Source organism: Drosophila virilis, chromosome X (genome assembly GCF_030788295.1).
Source record: "Drosophila virilis strain 15010-1051.87 chromosome X, Dvir_AGI_RSII-ME, whole genome shotgun sequence".
NCBI classification, from domain to species: Eukaryota; Metazoa; Arthropoda; class Insecta; order Diptera; family Drosophilidae; genus Drosophila; species Drosophila virilis.
In genome coordinates, this window is record NC_091543.1 from 18,443,352 (window position 1) to 18,465,862 (window position 22,511).

The window sequence follows — 22,511 nt, forward strand, 5'->3', positions numbered from 1 at the left end:
GCCTCTGTTGCTCTGGACAGTGCGTCACTGTCCCTCTCTCTATTTATCTGTCCATCTGTCCGTCTGTCTGTCTGTCTGTCTGAGCTGAGCTTTTTGCACAGTTTAGTTAGCCAGGATAACCGCTAAGAACAACATCAGCAACAGCCGCAGCCACGGCCGCAGCAGCAGCCGCCTTTACGACCATGCTAATGGCAGCGGCGTCAATGCGTCTCAGCTGCAACGGTCAATGACCGACCGACTAAAAAGCACACACACTCACAATAGCACACACACACAGCGCGTCACATACACAAGCATACACAAGCCGTACATGTTGATGGCAGCTCTGCCGACGGTGTTGCGGCTGCGGCTGCTGCTGCTGCTGCTGCTGCCGCTGCTGCTGCCGCTGTCACTTCCGAGGCAACAGCAATCGCATTTGGCAGCCGCAAAATCCTTGCCGTTCATTTACATTTTAACGCCGTTGTTGTTGTTGTTGTTATTGTTGCTGTCGTTGTTGTTGCCCGCCGTTGCGGTTGCCGCTTCAATGTCAAGGAAGTTGAGCACACGCGACTTCCTTATGCGCTGCACACGAGCAACCGCAACTGCAAAATATAACGCATACGTCCATGGCATGAGTCAACCAATGCCGAGGAGCATTTGCGCACAGTGGTGCGCGAGCACAGCAAACGCGGCCAAATTGTGCTGAGCGTCAAGAGCGCACAGCTTGTACCACTGTGCGACTGTGGGACCAGGTGTGTGCGCCAAGCTCTGTCTGTGTGTGTGTGTGTGTGCTCGTGTGTGTATGCGTCCGTCTCTTTGTATCATCCGTCCAAGCATCTGTCCGTCTGTCTCTGCACGTTTCTCTGTTTGCCTGGGCTGTGTGTGAGAAGCATTTGAAATGCGCGTCGCCGCTGCTGCTGCTGCTGTCGCTGTCGCTGCTGCTGCTGCTGCTGCTGCTGTTGATGCGGCGGCGGCGCGACGGCTGCCGGCAGCAGCGTTGACTTGTAAACAGAAAAGTTCGTAAACCTTTAAAAGTGAAAGTAAAATCGGACGTAGACCTACATATACAAATGTAAAAAAGCGACGCCTCGTTTGTGTATGCCCGTGTCCATGTATCGGTGTGTGCGAGTATGCGTGTGTGCCTGTCTGCCTGTGTGCGTGTGTGCCAAGAAGCAGCTGCCAAACCAGAAAGCAACACACACGCACAAACCAACACACACGCTTCAAGCTGTTGCTGTTGCTCTTAGTGTGACTGGCAACGAACGACGCCAGCAGCAGCACCAACAACAGCAACAACAACAACAACAAAAACAACAAAAACAGCAACAACAACAGCAGCAGCTCCATACAGCGGAGTTTCCAGCTAACGCTCCCGGCTCCAGTTCCAGAGCGCTAGAAACGAAAGACTTGTATGAAACAAACTTAATGACAGCACTTAACTAATGCGGCTAATTAAATTTAGTTGATTTTCTTATGTTTTCATATGCTAATAGCAGATAATATTTCATTCAAATTTTACTCTAGCAATTTATTTAGTCTTAAGTGGTTGAGTGCGTCGATGGATAGTGTGAGAATAACAGGATATCGATTAATATTGAAAATAAAATCTGTTATTTATCGTGTTTTTCTGCTCAAGTTTGATAACTGAGAATCAACTTTATAAATTTCATTATTTAGGAGAAAAATTATAGAAAAATATGTACAAATGTCTTTCATTAATTAAATAATTTGTAGTTAAATAATATTGGCAACAAATCTACTTGGATTCTCTTTAAAGGAGAGTTTGACTTCTTCAATATTTTAATAGTTTATTAAAGATATATCTATTATCATCCATTCAGATGATGTTGTGATAATACCCAATCCAAAATATCTTTTAGTTTGCACTAAAAAATTTGCACTGGGTTATAAATCACAAAACCTAAAAGAACTGGAAAAAACATTTGAAATTGAAAATGTATATATACCTGAAAGGAATTTGGATAACAATATAATCTAATGAAGAACTCTGTTAAACATCTTCTTTGAATGAAGTCGCAAATACTTAAAGAATATAACTGAGCAGCACAGATGCAAGCTTGAAAATCCGGCTAGTGCATGAATGTAGCTGCAATAAGTGAGTCCTTTATTTACAATTGCTAAACCCATAATAATATGGAATATATAAGCAAGCCAACTGAATCGATGCCTAATATTTGCCCCAAACGAAGCACGTGCTCTGACATGACAGCCAAGACAAGCAACAACAATGACCCCAGACAAATGAAATTCCACTACTAAAAACTGGAACCTGGCCGGCATTGAATGAACTCCTCGCAGCTCCTGTCGCAGCAGCAGCAGCAGCAGCAGCAGCAACAGCAGCAGCAGCAACAACAGCAACAACAGCAACATCAACAACAGACAACAACTTCCTGTCGATACCGTTACGTATGCATTATGAGCAGTCAAAGCACCAGCGGTGAATTGTATTGCGCAAACAGCAACAACAACAGCAACAGCAACAACAGCAACAACAACACGAAACCATTACCCACCCCAACAATAATGCGTTGGGATCAAAAGCCAATAAACTTTATATGTATTCAATGAATTTGGCTGTTTGACTGGAGATGTTGCTGCGGTTAATATAACTGTTGCTGCTGCTGTTGCTGTTGCTGTTGCTGTTGCTGTTAATATTTATTTCGGGTAACTTTCACGTTCAGCAGGCGCGCGGGCGGGCGGGCGATCGGTCGGTCGGTCGGTCGGCGGACGAACGGATCGCTGGCCGGGACCGTGGGTCAAAAACTTTCCTCATCAACGCCAACAAAATATTTGCCAATGTCAGGCAGCGGGCGCAGCAATAGTAAATCAATAGTAAAGTCAATTCATTTCCAAATAAAAATTGCGATCGCTGCTTAAATGTATTACATAATAAGCAGAAACAGCAACAATAACCGGCAGCGGCGGCAGTAGCGGCAACAACAAAGTCAGGTTAAACAGCTGATCTGAGAGAGACTAAAGGTTGTCAACCCCAGGTGGCGACGTCGACGGCGGCAACAGCAGCAACAACAACAACAACAACAACAACAATGCATACAAATTAAAAAAATAAATAAATAAAAAATATAAAACAAAAACAGCAGCAAAATACATATGAAAAAAAAATTGGCATTTCATTGGCCCTGGCCAACGTGAATGGAGGTGGGCGGAAAAGGTCATCGACGTCGCACCGGAAGCGTGCCAAAAATATCAAAATCTCTAAAAATAAAAACGGGCTCACACTTGATTTGCCAATTTTTTGTGCAGTGTTTTTAAATTTATTGTGAATGTGTAAATTGTGATCTTTTGTCTAAAAAAAATAAAAGGGAAAAAGAAGCGCTTTCAAAAGCGGAAGCACAGCTCAGAACAGCTGATCGCTGGAAACTCACATTTTCTACATTGAGAGAGCTGCGACTGTTACCGCTATTACTGCTGTTGCTGCTGCTGCTGCTGCTGCTGCTGCTGCTGTTGACTGTTTGCTGTTCCTGGTTGCATATTTGGCATATTGAAAGCGGCCAAGCGGCCAACTGGCGTAGCCACCAAGCGCAGCAATAAACTTCAAAAACTTAACAACGGTCAACGAACTCGTCGCTGGCTTTTAGCCAAGACGCTGCCGCCGTTCGCGTCGCTGCTGTCGTCGCAGTCACAGTCGCTGCCGCCACAAAGCTTTTGCCAATCTAAAACAGACGGCGACGCTAACGTCGCTGCCAGCGTCATCGTCGCCGTCGCCGTCGCCGTCGAAATTAACAGCGCTGAGAACGTTGACCATTTGGCAGCCGCCTGGCTCTGTGCGTTGCCTTCTAAGCAGCATCAGCTGCTCACAAGCTCGCACAGCTGGTGGGGCAACCTTAATTAATAAGCCATGCTAGCGACGCTCCGCCCCGCACCGCCCCGATCCAATCCGGCACGGCCCGGCAGTCTCGGGCATATTGGGCCAAATGAAACGTCATAGCCAAACTCTCGCTTCTTCACTTTTCAGTAGGTCTTTCGTTCATTTGATTTCAATATGAAAGCAATGCCGTTGAACCGGGCTGACTTCTAACTGAATCATGTCGAGATGAAAGATTGCTTCTTGCCAATATCTCTGCGCGAGTGAAGAAGCTAACATTTCTTAAAACGCTTTCAGGTACTTTCAATAACAGCTTCTAGCAACATAATAAGGACTTAATCCTTATATTGGTTATAAATATATTGAAAGCATCTCAATTATTTTGATTTCCTATTAGTATTAAATTTTAAGCAACGTATATTATAGTATCTATATCTGAAAAATCAGCGTACAAGTCAAGTCATCAATGGCTGCCGTCCAATCAAGGCTGCAAGCCGGTTCGAAATAGGAAAACTTATTTTATTTCTACCATGAACTGAACCTTAAGTCAAGCCAGTCCACAAAAAAGCATAACCAAGGCCCGAACCAAACCAAATTTATTTGAAAGTCGGTTCGAACCGTCAAGCGAACCAACGACAAATTTTGATGCTAGGCTGGCAGCTCTGCTGACAATAATTTTATGTGATGTTCCGGGTTACAGCTATGCTTTTTTATGGATTGGTTCGCCTTAAGGTTCCACTCATGGTAAAAATAATAAGTTATATTATAGTTACATATATAAATATATTAAACTGTAGAGCATTTTACGATCTCAGCTAAAGAAAGTTTTCGATTAAAGAAATCGTTATTAGGTGTTTTAAATGTTTTTAACATCTTATAATTTTTGTTAAGAAAATTGAGTACTGCAGTTTTTATTTCTTTTAAAAAAACGCTAAACATCTGCATAGAAAACCAAATCTTTTCACACACTCACATAGTTGCTGTAGAATCAAAGTAAGCTAAGAAAAAAGAAGAAAAAAAACGAAAGCTAAAATTTGAAAGCCTTCAGCGAAGCGCAGCAAGACGGCGCCAATGACAACAGCAAGTCCAAGATTCTTTCTAGCCTAATGGACAATAGCTGAGAGCTGCCGGCGGTTGGTCAACAAACCATTTCACCCGGCGAGAAAGTTTCAGTTAGACATAAGACTCGCCGTCGCGTATACGAGTTAACAATTGGACGAGACGCCAAAATGGGCGGGGCTTGGCGATAGTTGGCTAAGGTCCTGACAACAGGAAGTGCCGAAAAAAAAACTGGAAACTTGAATGTGGCACGATGCAAAGTCTTGTGGCTGGTGCATTGACTTGTAGAGCAGAGCTCGATCACTCATACGCACCGGATTCAGATTGAGATACAGATACTAATATTCTGGCTGCTCGCTTGGCTGATTTGCTGGCCAACTAGCTGGCCGGCTGGCCGGCTGGCTGGCTGACTGGCTTGGCAAGAATTGCATTTTTCTTTACACCTCAAGCGCTGCAATAATAATACTATGTACATATGTATGTCACACGTCGAACACAAACATACATACAACATAAAAAATAAATATAAGAAAAAAAATACATGCAACATGTAAAAAACATACGACAAAACGGCTGCAGAGCAGAGCCGGACCCGGGCCCAAGCCGACCACCGGTTGCCTGTCGCCTTTTAATACCCTTTAGCCAGCCAAATCGCTAAACAGGGTATCTCAAGCACATACTATATATATTTGAAGACAGACTGCCAGCTGAAGTCTATTATAAGTCTTAGAAACAAACTAATCATAACTAACTAACTAAATGGTATATAAAATCGTGTATGCAAAAAAGCTTTGGCATGCTGCAGAGCTGAGGCCAGGGTATCTACTCGTCGAGCAGTCTTGACTAGAGCATTCTTAGTTGTTTTTACCTGTTTTTAAAAGACACTTTAGTTTATTGAACTTTTGTGCTGCATACTTTGAGCCTCAGCTGAGCTCAGCTCGGCTCACCTCGCTGACTTCACACGCTCGTGCGTTGGCGTTGCCGTTGCCGTTGCCGTTGACGCTGAAGTTGGCGCTGGCGCTGGTGGCGTTGCTTGGTTAGCTTCAGCCCCCAGCAGCAGCAGCAGTAGCAGCAGCAGCAGCCCCCTCCATTTTATAGCCAACCAACACTATTGCGAATGCCTAGCCTCGTTCGCAGCTCATTTCAAAAAAATGGCCTTCAAAAAGATAATTCAAGCGCTTAAATTGTATCTACACTCTTTGCAAAGTTTATTCAACTCAGCCGCTGCGCTTCGATGCTGCCGGCGGGCCAAGATGCTGGCTCCCCGGCTCAGATTTAATTGGGGGAGGGGTGGTTGCATTGCGTATCATAAAGAAGCCCTTGCTCTGGGGAAACTTTCGCATACGCCAATGCGGGCGATAACAATTAAAACACGTCCCTAGCATTGCCTCGGAGCCAATCACAAAAAAAAAAAAAAAAAAAAAAAAAAAACTGAAGGCAACTGACAAAACCTTTAGAAAGCGCCGTTTCGCAGACTCAGGTAATATATACATAATGGGACTCAAACCGAAAGTAACGGCAAATGTGATGATTATTGCCGTAACTCAGGAAATCATAAATCAAAATATATCGCTTGACCCATTTGCCAAAAGACCTATATATACCTATATTATGCTCATGTAATGCGATCCTCAGCTAAGCTTGTTGCTTTCTTTTTTTTCAAAAACAACAAATATACTTTTTAGGTTAATCTTTTATCTGATTGCCTATTGCACATCCTGTTAGCCCGAAGACCCAAAAGAGCCGCATCGGCACAGGCATTCCCGAACATCTTTCAAGACCCATAAAAACCGAACTTTATGTGCTTTGTAGATCGTAAATAATTTTTATGATTACTTTAACAAAAGTGTTTAATTTTTGTGCATATCAAAATTTTAGTCAAAACATCAGATTTTGATCCAGCGTCTATTTCTCACTATATTTTCTTTATTTTCTGCCCATTTTGTTAGCGAATACTAAGATAGAAGTTGGATAATGTCATATAGATCGCTAAAACTTTATATAAAAGTTAACATAATAGATGGATCAAAGTATTAGAAAACAGTATATATATACACGACATGCAACTGGGATACAAAAGAGACTGTGATCTTCATGATCAGATTGTGTGAGATCTGTTCTTAACATGGCTTTGGTATGCGGGCGTCGGTCTAGGAAGCAGCAAGGCGCTGGTTCAAATCTAGCAATTTTACTGTTGCTAGTTTATTTTCATTCCATTTTTAACGTTATGCATTTTACCCGAGCAGCGCTGGGTAATTTCCACCAGTTAGCTAATGCATGTGCGCGCAACTAGCTCACAGATCAACCTGTACGTACGCCTAGGTGTCAAATACTGATATATCGCGGTTACGGTACACACACGCACACACACATATCAACTAATAAATAAGTATATTTACACATTCGAAAATCGGAGACAAAAGGGATTATTTAATTTAATTTTAATTGGAGAAAGTGCAAAGCCCCTCCATAAAAAAAGCACACGCACATACCAAAAAAAAAAAAAAAAATGCGTGCCCAAAACCAAATTAAAAAAAAAAAAAAAAAAAACCCGAAAAAACCTACAGCAAAAAATAAAGTCCAAAATCGAAAAAATGCTTAATCTAACCACATTACAAACGCATTTGGATGATAAATTATGAATGTTGACACCGATCAGCGACAACATGCGACAAGAGACAACAAACAACAAACAACAGCAAACACTTGAGCGCATTCGCTGGCAACCAGTTTCGAATTGAAAACAGAAAATAAATTAATTTAATGGCCGCAATGCCAACGAAATGCAAATAAAATAAATTAATATAAAATCAAAATCAAAATCAAAATCGAAAAAAATTATAAATTTCTACTTATGCAAAGCAGAAATATTGCTCAAAGTGGGCACCGCTGTTGGCGACCCTAAAAGCATGTCACAATATCTGCCCAAAAATAATAATAATAATAAAAAAAAAAAAAAAACACTAATCAAAAGATAAAAAAAAAGTAAACAGAAGGCGCAGCCGCAGTCGCATTCGAACGCCAGTTACATTAATGTATATATATATATATATATAGTTTTTTTTTAGTTTTTTTCTTGCTCTTTGATAGGCATTTTTATTATGCAAAACATGGAAAATACTGAATTTTTAATCGATCGGCCAACTATAACTTAATTTCGATTTGGCTTAAATACAGTGCGGACGTTGATCTTCGACAGCGACTGTTGCCGGGCTCTTCTTTTTCTTTTTTTTTTTTTTTTGGGAGGGGGGGCGTTCGCGTGCGCTATGTATTATGAATATTGGGTATTCGATACTGGCCGATATTGGATATATTGTCGATTGGGCGTTTGGGTGATTTGGGCACCGCATTAAACAATATGCGACAATCAAATGGAATTCATGAGCATTCAATGAATTTTTGTTTCGTACCACACAAAAGGGCTCAACTCTCTTTGGTTTCATTATTGTACAGAAAAAAAAATTGGGTTTACGTAAGGCCCTTGAACGTGCAGCGCTCGTTAACTTACAGAAAGAAAAAAAAAAACTTTAAAAAAGCGGTGAAATTTTTTTTTTCTCCTCAACTGATTGTTTCTGTCCGCGTGGCCGAATGTGTGCGCTTTTTATTTACCTGTAACGACATCAATACTTTTGTCAGTCAGTCACTTAGTCACATAATAGCCGGGGCCCAGAGCCAACAGCTGATTGCCATCGATTGTCATCGCGGCTTGGCATAACCAGCGGAACACTGAACGCTGAACCTTGAACATCACAAGAGGCCCGAGACGAGAGCACTGAGCCCAGAGCCCAGATACCCGAAACCCACAAGCCGAGCCTCAAGACGCCGGGAGCCGAACTGAGAATTACGTTTATGTAAATAGGAGCGTATGCCACACGCACACACACACACACACACACACACATAACTCCGTGTGTTATGCAACTTTTGCACTTATTTAAGTTTCGAATTTAAGCATTCGAAGTTAAGCACTCTAGATATGTATGTATAATGGGCCAGATGGTTATGGAATATGCGACAACGAGTACGAGTCAATATACAAAATAGTTTGTTGAATAACTTTCAGCGTTCATTATGCACTGTTATTGAGTTTTACAGTTGTTACATTTACATTTCCGACGATACCAACACGATATTCACAATATTTGAAACCACTGAGAAGCGTGAAAATAGACCAGAGTATTCCTTAAAGTCGGTGAACAACGGTTGGCTCTTGTCTTAAATTTATGATTAATTAAAATGTCAATCTTTATATTTAAGGTGTCTCACCTTAAATGATTAACAAAGTTTATATTATTTAAAAACTGAAAATAGTTTTATTCGAAACCGAGCAAGACGGGTACTTCTAGCAGCCACTGTACTATTTATTGTTAGTCCACATGTCCAAATAGTTCATTTCTGCTAATAATAAACACATCCATTAATCTAGCTTTATTTTATAGCATACTTTTGAGTTAGTCACTTGGAAAAATAAGCTACAGGGTATGTGCAAGGCGCATATGCATGTTCGCAATCTTGTATGACATATTATATGTATATTCTATTGAATGACAGTTGGGTATACTCTGTATAATACTTAATATTTTCGAATGCTACATTTTAACATGCGTTGAGCATAGATTGCTTAAATATTTAACAGAATATTGCATATACGATAGCTAGCATGACGTTAACCATCGCATGTCCGAATGGTTCTCAACACGAATGCACGAGTACTCACAAGTAGTACTAGACAAATTGTTGCAAAGGAATTTAGTATAATGTTTGTTGAGCGAAGAATATAAAAATATTCACCAGAATGTAGGCAAACGATTGCTAAAATAACTATAACTATCGCGCGTCAGAATAGTTCTCAACACGAATGCACAAGTACTCGTTGGAGTATCACTAAAATGAATTGTTCTTTGAATGAATTGTGTCATTCGTGAGTGCAAGAGTGAATGAATGCGCGAATACTTTGAGACGATGTCAACAAGTGTCCGTCGACTTTTTGTCGTTTTTTTTAATCAGATTCACTTATCGCGTGGTCAGCTAAACTGAATGTTCGTCTTCAACGTGCTTACTGTAAGCTGAGAAGGCACAACAAGCACACACAATCACACACGCACACACACAATTGGTATATAGTTGTGTCTGTGTGTGAATGCGAATGTCGATTCGAGTATTTTGTGAAATCCTACAGGCCCCTGGTTTCCCACCAGTTCCGATCACGTGGTACACCCACTGGTGGTGCCAGCTAAGCCCCTCCCCACCCCCCTCGCCAGTCACTTATCACTCAAAGAACGCTCAAATTACCAGCTCGACGATGCGCAGTTTCAATATTTGACGTTGCGGCGCAAACAAGCCAGCTTTTTGACCAACTTTTGTCAGACTCGTACGAGTGAGTGCACTCGTACAAGCACCCGGTACGGTTATGTGGGTACTCGCACTTGAAATCGCATTCATGCTGCTGATAAGCATCGCCAGCGTTAAACCAGGCGCCAAAATAAACTAAATAAATGAATACAACAAAGAAATGGGAAGAAATTTTTTTCAAAAATGATAAATGATCAACAACAGCAAAAATGCAAAGAAACATAAAATGACAAAAAGAACAGGCGACCAGTGAAATTATAAACATTTGTTTATTTATTGCGTGCCTTAATTTTGATTATTATCGAACGTGTTGCAAATCGGTCGTGCGACTTTCGTTTCGTATTCCGTATATTCTCATTTAGTCGACGGTTCTTTCTTCTCCTCCTCTTTCATTTTTGGTCTCGTGCGAACACTTCAGGATGTTATCTGTGCAATGATATGGATCTTATACCCTGTAAGACTGAGTGAAATGGCTATAAAAAAGCAGTGCGATTGTAAAATATTGCCGATTCTAATAAAAACAATGAGCACAAAGACAACCACATCTGGTCTCGTATACTCTATCTTGCAGTTCAAATGGGAGACCTTAAAAAAGAGTAAAAAGTCCATAGATCCCAGATTCTTTACAGCACAACGAGACCAGAGTCAACCGGTGAGTAATGAGTAAAAGTCTATAGAAAAGTGTGTGTGCATATCAAATAACATACATCCCAGATTCTATTCAGGTAGTGTATAGACTCTTGTCTACTCTATTCCACTCTTGCCTCCAAATGGGAAACAACAAATTAATTACAGCGAAATTCTCTTAAAATATCTCATTGTTAGAAGTCTTTTTTGTAATGGGGCGCGACTCTAAAAATCGTCTTTGCAACATTCTCAACATGAAAGGTATCGTATTACCAGTGGCAGCTTTGAAGATACACAAGAATGAAAGAAAAAAAAGGCAGCTAGCAAAATATTTATTGTATTTTCATGCGAGCAACATAAATGAATTGAGTTTTGTGTGTTCCAAATTAAGAGTTTCCATTATCATTCAGCTTTTTCCTAATTGTTTGCTTTAATCAAATGATCAAATATAATTTGGCAGAGTCTATATTTAAATTAAAATTGATATATTTAAGCTTTCGTATAGAAATTGATATGGAATTACGCAAGCAATTCAATTCAATTGAAAACTTAATTGCAGTCCAATTGAAATAATAAGTAGTTTATATTATTTATCTATGATATGTATTAGCAAAAGCAAATGTTTCAATTGATTAATGCGTTTCATTCTTTTTGGTATATTTAAATACAAAATGTTAACCTAACTATGACCATGTCGGTTTGATAATGATGGGTCCAAGTAGGCAAAGACAACGAATTGATAAATTGATGACGATTGCGGAGAAAGTCTCGCGCGCAACCGATACGTGCCCCTCCAGCCACGACTGAGTCGACTCTATGGACGACGACATCGACATCGACAACTCCAACGGCGATGACGGACCCAGCGGCTCCAGCGACCAGCTGAGAGCTCAGACCTGAGAACTGTGAAAAGTTCAATAAACTTGTAAGTTTGCCAAAAAAAAAAAAAAAAAAACCCAAAAAAAGTAAATAAAACCAAAAACCCAAAAGCAAACTTTAGCAGCGATGCCGGCAGCAACGGCCGCGTCGACAGCAACAGCAGCAACAGCCAGCAGCAGCAGCAGCAGCAGCAACAAGCAACGTGCAACGTTTGTGAAAGCAACCAAAACGCCAAATTGTAAGTGCGTTTACGTTTGCATTACGATGACATCGGCGCCGTCATCGTCATCGTCCATCGATGCCGATGCCATGCAAACGTGGCCGCAACAGCGGCAGCGGCAGCCCCGGCAGAGGCCAACATACAAAGAGAGACAGGCAATGCTGCCGGCGCTAGCGTTGACGCTGCTGCGGCTCTTGTTGCTGCTGTTGCTGTTGTTGCTGTTGTTGCTGCTGTTGCTGTTGCCATCGCGGCCGCAGTCAGCGTCTGCGCGGCAGCGTTCGTTGACTTAACGCACTACTAACTCAGTGCCACAGTCACCGACTTTTGAAATGTGTGTTGTAAACACACACACAAGCACACACAAGCACACACAAGCACGCACACAGGCACACACAGGCGCTCAAGTGCCGCTTCGCTGTGTGTATGTTTCATTTTTCACCATTATTTATGCTAATGATAATATTCACGTTGTTGCTTTTGCTTTTGCTTCGGTTTTGCCTCTGTTTTCTTGTATTTTTTTTTTTTTTTATTTATTGCCACACAAATACAGGCACACCCTGCTACATAGATAGTCTTAGATGATATATGTATGTAAAATTTGGAGCATTTTTTTTTCTTTGATGTGTATATCGCAGCTTCTTACTTATTAATTGATATAATTAGCGCGTTAATTTATAAAATACATACAAAACTAATTGGTTGGTCAGTTTGTCATTTGTTTGCAGCACGGCAACACTTGCAATTATGCCGAAAATTTAGCTAAAGCAACAGCAACAACGGCAACTGCAACTGCGAAGGCAACTGCAACTACAACTATTGCAATTGCTTGCTGTTGCGCGTAGAGGCTGCATACGGAAGTCTTCCATGGGCCACATAAGAAGCAGCTGCTGCTGCTAAATTGTTGGTATGGAAGTGAAAGCATCTCCGAAAGTTGTAAAATATGAATGTGCTTGGGATCAGCAGCAACAGCAACAGCAACAGTCGCAACAACAGCAACAACAGCAGCAACAGCACCAGCAGCAGCAGCAGTAGCCCGTGTTCGTTGTCGCGCTGTGCTCGGCCATAACCGAATTTTGCTACGCTACACAGTCACAGCAACTGACTCTAACTAACTAACTAACAGTGCAACCTACTTTAACTAACGTCAATTTAGTTGCACATAGAATTATCATAAATTAAATATTTGCGCGTGTTCTAAACTTTACCTTACTTTACTTTGGTTTATGTTGTTTTTTTTTTTAAGTTCAAAGTTTTGATTATAAAAAAAAACTCAATGGTTATTCCAACTATTAAACTTAATTTCATGTAAGAGTTCCATATATTAAAAAAAGTTTTATTTTTTAATGCATTTAGGAATGGATCAAGGCCAGTTTTTTATGTGCATTGATTCTTTTATAGGATAGTAAAAAAAATAAATTATTATAAAAAAAAAACCAAGTGAAAACGTTGAAGAGTTCTTCTTGATTTTTAATAAATGACAAATTTTAACAGTTATGCAAAGGTTTTCAAGTACAGAAAATAAAGATTTCTGATCATTGCACAGACGCAAAGCATATTTTTGGTTTGATGTTCAAGCTCACTAATTGGGATCTGCCTCCTTAAATGAAGTGGATTTAGCACTAAAAGTACTTTCTGCAAGATTCTTGTTCCCGAAAAACATATATAGAAAATACTATTAAATTATATATATGTACACAGAATATTAATGCTGGTGGGAACCTTTTTATTTTTAAAATCCTTAAGGCCTCGAGCCAGCAAAATAAGGATTTGATTTGGATTCTGGATATGTATCAGATATACACATTATGTACATAAACGTATGTTTCAGATTTATAGGATTTATCTGCAGATAATTGTGAGCTCATATATATAAGTCTAAGTCAACGCATGTATTATTAACAAGTCAAGTAAACAGAAGGAAGAGAAATTTATACAACTTTACTTACTCATTTTTTCAGGCACTGCTCTTTCTACGACTTCAAATCAAATGCCATTTAAATGATGTAACAAGACCCCCCTCACGAATTCTTGCACCAACATAAGCCAAAAATGAAAAATATATATATATATCTATTTATAAGTATTAACTGCAAATGGCAGGGCCAGTTGCCCCGGGTCTATATGCATAGTATTAACAATTGGTTGTATAGAGATCGGCGTTAAAGAAAGCCCCGGCCATAGGCCTTTACAAATTACAAATGAGTCAAAAGTTGGCGCTGGCCAAGAAGGCAACGGTAAATTTGGCCAAACAACCGTAATACGGCAAGCAAACAGCCAACAGACAACCGACAATGGACAACCGACAACCGACAACCGACAACCGACACCCGACAACAAACAACGTACAGAAAAAGCGACGCGGCTCGACAACTTTTTAATTGCCCTCAAAAGCAACTCCAAAAACCTAAGAAGCAACACACTCGAGACGCTCGCATGGGATATCGCCATCGCCACCACCATCGCCATCGCCATCGCATCGCCATTGTCATCATCATCATCATTTGACTTTAAATGCCAGCCCAGAATCGTAGACGGGCCCTCAAAGCAGGCGGCAGCATCAACGGCGGCAACAACGACAACGACAACGCAACAGCTCAAATAGGCCGTAAAATTTCTTTTTGCTGCTGCAGATTCTGCGCGCAACAGCAACAGCAACAACAACAACAGCAACAGCAACACTTTACAAGCTGTCTGAGTTTTTGTTTAATTTTAACGTCTTTTCTCATACTTTAGAAAGTTTTCATATTTTTTTTCCATACACATATATATACATATATATATATATGCTTTTTTTGCATTGAATTATTCTGCCTAAAAACAAACTATTTAAAACAAAAAAACAAAAAACAAAAGTCCTGAAAGTAAAAGTAATAAATAGAATATACGCGAGGCGACACGTGCCGACAACAGCAGCAGCAGCAGCGGCAGCAGCGTTTTTTATTACATTTTTTATTCGAATTTGAATACAAGTAGGTGAAATGTCATTGAACTCGCAACCGCAACAGCAACAGCAACGGCGAACGACTAGAAGCCAGCAGCAATGACGCCGACGGCGGCGCAGCAAATAGCAGCAGCAGCAGCATAAGCGGCAGCATGAGCGGCAGCATCAGCAGCAGCAGCATCAGCGGCAACAGCTCAATGAATGTTGTCGCTGGCATTTGCTGGCACGACAACAGCAACAGCTCGAATTGCACATGTCCTGGAAACTGTTGCTGCTGCCACTAACAGGCAGTCAGCAATATGTTGCACTTGATTTGGCATACATTAAAAGCATTTTATCAGCAGCAGCTGCTGCAATGGCATTTGCTGTTGCAGCTGCAACAGCTGCCAGCCGAGTGCTACACACACGTCTCTATAACATGACGACGCGCTGGCGAATGGCGAGCGTTGACTGCGGCGGCTAATCGCAAGTGATAAGAGAAGCAACTGCAACCAGCTCGAACATGTTTGAGACAAAATAGCTGAAAAGTGCTCAAAGTCGACACCGAGAGACTGCAAAAGAGTGACAGCGAGATGGAGAGCGGGGGAGAATGCAAGGGCGAGAGAGAGCGGGCAAAAGAGAAAGAGAGAGAGAGAGAGCGAGCGAGAGTAAGCGAAGAGCAGAGAGTGTGCGCGCCAAATCCCGCACAGCTGATCGCAGGTCGCGAGTCCCACGCTGCGTATGCGCTACGCGAAACACCAAAAATGCCACAAAGATGGCCACAAAAGTAGGACACAGCCTAGAGCCGGAGCCGGAGTCAGAGTCACAGCCGGCAGCAGAGACTCGTGGTGGTTAGGTAAGAGGCAAGAGGAAGCAGCAGGCAAAACCACATCCGCCTCAATGTCAACGAGCGCCCCTCGTGTCCCACATTTTGAGATTTGGCACAGCAGCAAAAAGAAAACTTTGCCATATGCAAAACTAATGGAGAGTGCTGCAGCATTCGCAGCCGCTGCCGCACAAGGCGGATGTTGCAGCGACGTTTGTTGTTGTTGTTGTAATTTATGCATGCAAAGTTCATTAACATTTCGCAACGGGCGAGCGGGGGCCCCATCAAGCCGCAATCGACGGCGACGACGGCAACTGCTGCTGCTGCTGATGCCGCTGCTGTTGCCTTCACTTTATATAGAGATTCAAATGTTCTGCTTTCGCTCTACAACATTTCAGCAGCTTTAATAACATGTCCATGCCAAGCCCGCACGGCGCCCGCCCCCTCAAACGCTTTGCGCGCTCTCGCTCAGCTCCAGACCAACCTCCCCACTCCTCCACCGCTCGTTTGCTCTGTGTCGCTCAGAATCATTCGAAAATTGCAGATATTATAATATCCGTAGGAGTAGAAAGTTGGTAATCAATCAAGTGTAAGATAACTTTCGCTCTGCTTGCAAATTGTTGCAAGTTTTCTAGCAAGTTCGTTGCCTAAGTCTTTCGTATTTGCGGCCCGTGACAGTGAAAATTCCGGAAATTCATCAGAATATGGCTTACATGCATTTCACCCTAATAATTATTGTGTACACCATATTAATCACAATTTCTATAAATACTTGTCTCCATATGGAAATTATATCTTCTGAACTAAATTTGTATTTACTGAAATTTAATTTGAATTTGAATATTTAAGTTTTTAAGTTTAGGTTAACAGGCTGGGAATTCTAAAAGGCTTAACTGTGAAACTCAAATCAATATTTTAAAATATTATCAGATTTTTTAAATTATTTATTGTTTGACTTAATTTTTTTGAAGAAAGCCTTATGAGAACAAATAAAAACTTTGAAAAAACTTTAAAGTTGAAAACAGCCAAAGATACAAATAGATAGATAGATAAATGCATAGACATAGTCCTTATATCCAAATAATCCACATATTCTCGCCTAAGAAATATGTTCTCAGTATATGATGGTCAAAGCTTTTGTCAGGGCAGGGAACATTGTAACGTATAATTTAAGAATTTATATTTTTGCAAGTGAAAAGCGGAAAGAAAAAAGCTGAAAGAGGTGCCCACATGGCATGGGAATTATAATCTGCTTAATATATAAAACGATCATACATAATAAGACACACAAAATATTTTAGAATTTTTCAACCTCATTTTTTGCCTTACAGATAATTGCGTAGAATCAAAATACTTGCATAGAAAATAACTAAATCTAATTACTGAATAATATAAAAATCGACTCAATAAATGCACATGAAAATTTATAATTGTGTGTACTTACCTGCAACAGCATACAGCATACCATATAGATTATTGTACATTTCTCGATTTGTGGAGATTGTGAAGCTGGCAATTAATGCAGATTGAAGAGTGCGATTTGTGGCACACAACGTTCATATGCCACAAAGGGGCAGTGTGCGACTTTCGCCAGTTGCGTAGAGTGTACAGCGGCAACTGCAAAAACAAAACAAAAAAACAAAAACAAAAAAAGAAATAAATAAAATAAATAAATGAATTTCCCCAATTAAACTTAAGTTAAAATGACGATAGAAATTTCTTGGAAAAAGTCTACCTGCCAAGACCAAGCCAGACAAGCAGCCACCAGGCGGCAGCAGGCAGCCAAATGTCGCAAGAGCAAAAACGGCAAAAAATGGGAAGCAACTCGCGGTGGCAGCAGCTCGAAAATAAAAAAACTGCACAAAAAACCAAAACAAAACACAACTAAAATGGGTAAGCTTGCAGAAGGCGCATAAAAACCCAAACAACCAAGCAACTTGCAACAATCAACAAACAACAGCAACAACAACAACAACAATGATTGCAAATCATTGCCGCCAAAATCATGCAGTCAGTCATGGACGACGACGACGACGACAGCGGCGGCAGCGGCAACTGCAACGGCAGCGGCAACAGCAACGGCGACTGCGCGGCTGCGACTGCTGCATCCACTACTGACACACTGACTCCATGTTGCGGCAACTGTTGCATGTGCCTTATTGCAGTTGTTGTTGGCTTTTTTTTCGCAAATTTGTGACCATGAACGTGAAACAAAAACAGCAGCAAAGTGAAAAATAATTGATTCCGGAAGGAAACTGCCTCAACTGGTTTTCGCTTTAGGATTTGCGGATTGTTGTTGATTTCATTTAAGCAAATGGCGTCGCCAAGTTGCCGCTGCGCTGCAGCAACAGTTGCTGTCCGTTGTTGCACTTTGCATTTGGGTGTCGTAACAGTGAAATGGGCTGCCTTTCAGCAATTGACTTTCCGCACGGGTGAAATTCATCTTCAATTATTGTCACACATTTCTGGTCAAACATTAAACAAAAACAAGTAGGACTGCTGTCGAGGGTAGTGCGCGACTAACAGATACCCTAGCTAAGATCTGGAAAGAGTTTCGACTTGCTTCGTAACGTACTCCGCTCGCTTCTTCTTTTGAATTAACTTCGGTGCTTAGAATCCGATTATTTTGTAATTTTCTATACAAGAGCTGACATTGCTAGGATTTCAAGATTCTTGTATAAGTCTTGCTTCTTCTTCTCAATTAAATTCGGTGCTCAGAGTCCGACTCTTTTGCCATTATTATAGCTTGAATATGGCAGCAAACTGTGTGTGTATGCCAAGTATTTTATTGATTTGCTTTCAAATTTTCTTATGCAATGTCAGAAGGTATCCATAAAGCAACATATTTCCAAACTCTCTACTAGATGAGAATCTAGTTATCAAATGTTGTATATAAAACTCTGATATCAAGCTTATAAAATGCTAGAAGTGTTATATAAATGATAAATAATAAACGACGTATTTATATAGATGAACACACTGCAGGACATGGCTGGATTGAGTAAGCTTTTCAACCTGTTCAAGATAGATGCATGCTTCTGCTACATTTATACTAGCCTTTAATACCCTTTTGCCAGGGTATCAAAAAGTGGCCGCAACAGCATTATATTTTTTATTTTAGCTTTTGCTACACTTTATTTGTTTTAACTGTTTTTTTTTTTTTTCGCTGCTATTGCCATCGATGCAGCAATAGTTGCTGCCGTTGCTGCTGTTGTTGCTGTTGTTGTTGCTGCTGCTGTTGCACTTGACATTCACTGTGAGGATTCAGCGGTCGCTGATATGTTGATGACAGTTTTGTGTCAGCCAACGATGCGCTTTGTTTTTACTATTATTATAGTTGTTGTTGCTGTCGTTGCCTGTTGCTGCTGCTGCTGAGCTGCTGCTGCTGCTGTCGGCGCTAAAAGGAAGTGGAGAAATCTAAGCCAGTGGCCATACAAAATTAACAAGATGCCACAACTTTTGTTCAATGCAATATTTCTGGTCTCATCTTGACCAAACGCGGCGCAAATTGCTTTCGTAGTGGCAAAAGGTTAAAAACAAACTTATTTTAGGCTATAAAATAAGTATAGGTTTTTATAGGAATATGCATGAGTATAGCTGATCAAAATCAAGGCACATCGATTCATTTTTGATTATATAGAATAACAAGTCCCTGACCAGACTTTATGCTTAAATAAATACATACTCAAGCTTTAATTTAACCCATTTGCCAAATATGAGGCCAGCCTGAGCCCTGGATGAAATCAGATCAGGAATTAAGATGAAAAAGACCAAATACTTGTGCATTTTGAAGAACTCATATATAAATTAATATGCAGCGACAATTTTGTTTGGTATTTGAATTTTGAAGAAAGGAACTTCTCTCATCGAAACCCAACTAATTTCTATTGAATTGCCTGCTTCGTCATTTTACTTACTTCTGTTCCGCAATCAATAAATAAATATATGTTATAGCTTACATCTATGCATTTTGGCTGCACAGTGGAAGACGGCAGCAAATAGCTGGAAATGTTCTTAGAGCCTTGAGGCAAGTGATTTCCGTTTAAAGGAGAACACTTGGCCTCAGGTTGGGCAGCATTCTGTTGGACTTAAAAGCTGTTGCGGTGCTTGTCTCAAATTTGCAATCTTTGGCTGTGAAACTTTCTCAATTGAAAATTGCATTTGAGCGGCGGTAAAGGGGCAACGTCAGCGGCAGGCCGAGTCAGCGATTTCCCTCGAATTTTCCGCAGCACACAGCGAGCCGCTTGACTGGAGCTAAGACTAAAAGCTGGAGCTGGAGCTGTTGTTGTTGTAGCTGGAAGTCGTTGCCACCAGCCGTTGACCGAAAAAAGTATGTCAAGTTTTCGACAAAGATCAAGTACATCTCAGATAGTACGTCAAATGTTTTTTTTTTGTTTTTTTTTTTTGTTTTGTTTACTGCTGCTTTTGATGGTGGTGCTGGTGGTGCTAGTGGTGCTGCAGGCCAGTTGCTGCATCCGCTGTTCGGCCAATTCCAGTTGCCATGACCAAAATGTTCTCAATCTCACAACGTTTTGGCTTAGATTTTGGTGCAATTTTCTTGCTGCCAGCTGCAGTGAAAGTGCAGAAATAGCTAACTGGCAAGTGCAGAAATTTGTGGCACACACTCGCAGTTACAATTGCGTTGCCCCAGCAACACACAGCACGAAGGCCAATTACCAAGTGAACAAAAAATGTTAAATGAACATAAAAAACTAAACTAATCTATTGCTTGAAAGATTGCTGTCTAAGCTGCCTGAAGACACAAAGGGCTACTTGAGGCTATGAAAATCGCATAGAAAGGTCTTAATAAGCAGAGAAAGAAATCACGTGATCTGTAGAAGTAGTTTTGGAGTCATAGAATAGATGTACATATGCATCAAGTTTATGGGATCGGAGATTTTACTTGCTGCCAGTTACATTATATATACCGTATTTATTCTATTTAACCACTTTCAACAGCTTTTTACCCTTGATAGATAATGGAAAATCAATCTGTTTATTAAGCATTATGTCATGGAAAACAGAAATTGTCATTAATGTAGGAGCTGAAGTTAATAGATGAAAATTAGTAATAACAAGAACAGCCAGTTCGATGGCAGCACGAGGTCAATGTGCCGCTATGGTCGGGGTCAGTGCGCCAACTGGTGGGCGTTTTGTGGCTAGCGGCTATGGGTTCGGTCATCGGTGGCTACAGTTAGCATATGGCCGTACTTTGGCGACCTACATATTTAGGTTTCGTCTACACTGACCTACTGCTGAGAGTGCTGTGCGGGTCTGGGTCAGAGAAAGGGAGAACTTGTTTGTGGTAAGTGCTCACTTTTGCCACAGCCGCTTGGATGGCCGCTTGCAGTGATTGCTCAATCGAATAAGGTAGCCAACCAAGACCAAGACCAAGACCAAGACCAAGACCCGGCCAGCATACAAGTTCAGCACTGGCCAAACTGACACCTGCACCAGCAATATCAGCAGCGCGGCCATCAATCGACATCTGGCAAATACAGATACAGGTTCAAAGAACTTTTCGATCGCCCATTCACTGTCGCTGCTCGATTGTTGATTAGGCTTTCACGACGTCACCTGTCGACGTGAGCGCTTTAAATTCAAAACCGCTACTGGCACTATCCGAGAAGATTTCAAATTGTTAACGCAACAACTTAATATCTGGCTGCCCGACTAATTATACCCTGCAAGACAGATCTCGAAGGAAACGGTTTCCTTTCAAACTGAAAGCTATAAATATGCGACTTCGAATAGCTAAAACCATATATTGCCAAGATATATCTAAAATTTAGGACACATGAGAGCTTTGCAATTCAAGATTATGGTAAACATTTTATCACACATAGATCAAAGATTAACCTTAGATTCGGCTCTAAACAGCTATTTTATACAATTTATATATTTATCCCCATGTTTAATCAAAACTAGGAAATCAGTTCTGTTTTGTCAAAGTTATGAAAGTTGTTAGCTTACAACTTTGGAGATATTTTCCCCTTATACCATAAACTCAGCTACAATATTCAGATGTGCTTAGGTGCAGCCAACTTAACTTTTGAAAATCACGAAATGCAGTGAATAAATCGTGAATTAAATAACATGAACGTCGCAAGGCATATGCATGCATGCACTTGAATGCATCACAGCAAATGTAGCATGCAACTTTCCAAATAACATACAACTTTTAAGATGCCTTCGATCATGTTCTGTCAGACCAGAGATGGGCACGTGCTTGCCAAATGTCACGGCACGAGCACGAGCACAGTTCATAAGTTCCAGCACACACGCATCACGAGACACTTTTTTTTTTTTGCATACATTTGAAAAGACAAAGTAACTTGCCTGTATTATTTATCAATACAAATGTATTTCTCTATGACATGCAAATTTCGTGTCGTGTCACGACATACGCTCATCTCCAATTCAGAGAGTGACTGCGCTATTTTCATATGCGCGCACTGTTGCCGCTGATAACCCAATATCCCAGTTAAATATGAAATCAAAAGCCGTAAAAGACAAGGGAATTCAAATACGCAGCGAGCACTGAAAGAGAGAGCACAAAGCCAATTACAACCAGAAAAAAAAAACTAAAGACAAAAATTACAAAAAATGTCCCTTACTTCGCAGCTCCAATACTCTACTTTCTAATAATGAAACTATGAAATTTGATATAATAAAAATACTTTAGCTGAAGAGTTTGATGCTATGAAAGACACATTATTAATATGTTGAAATTAATTTAGTCTTTTTAGCAGTTCTCTTCTTTGTGCTTAATTTAAAAAGCCCAAATGGAATATTAAATGTT

The 22,511-nt window shown here is 40.7% G+C and overlaps 1 protein-coding gene and 1 long non-coding RNA gene across 3 annotated transcripts; both read left to right on the forward strand.

The window, feature by feature from the left end:
- Positions 1-2,283: 2,283 nt before the first annotated feature.
- On the forward strand, positions 2,284-3,853 carry LOC138911123 (sun domain-containing protein 1-like). The gene is made up of 2 exons (XM_070208519.1): positions 2,284-2,437; positions 3,510-3,853. Exons 1-2 carry the CDS (start codon positions 2,284-2,286, stop codon positions 3,851-3,853), a joined length of 498 nt encoding a protein of 165 aa, XP_070064620.1.
- A 6,384-nt stretch (positions 3,854-10,237) lies between these two features.
- Positions 10,238-14,832, forward strand: LOC26531528 (uncharacterized). Of its 2 annotated transcripts, none has more exons than XR_004305203.2 (3): positions 10,238-10,889; positions 11,587-11,789; positions 13,922-14,832. It is a non-coding gene; the product is annotated as an uncharacterized lncRNA (long non-coding RNA). The 2 variants fall into 2 exon arrangements; XR_001450023.3 differs by lacking the exon at positions 13,922-14,832 and adding an exon at positions 12,671-13,156.
- The last annotated feature ends 7,679 nt before the right edge of the window (positions 14,833-22,511 follow it).

Excerpts from the sequence above, each read along its gene's own strand:
- LOC138911123 (XM_070208519.1), top strand. The coding sequence starts at position 2,284 with ATGAACTCCTCGCAGCTCCTGTCGCAGCAGCAGCAGCAGCAGCAGCAG. Across the intron at positions 2,438-3,509 it reads GAGCAGTCAAAGCACCAGCG|CGGCCAAGCGGCCAACTGGC; the intron begins GTGAATTGTATT and ends GCATATTGAAAG.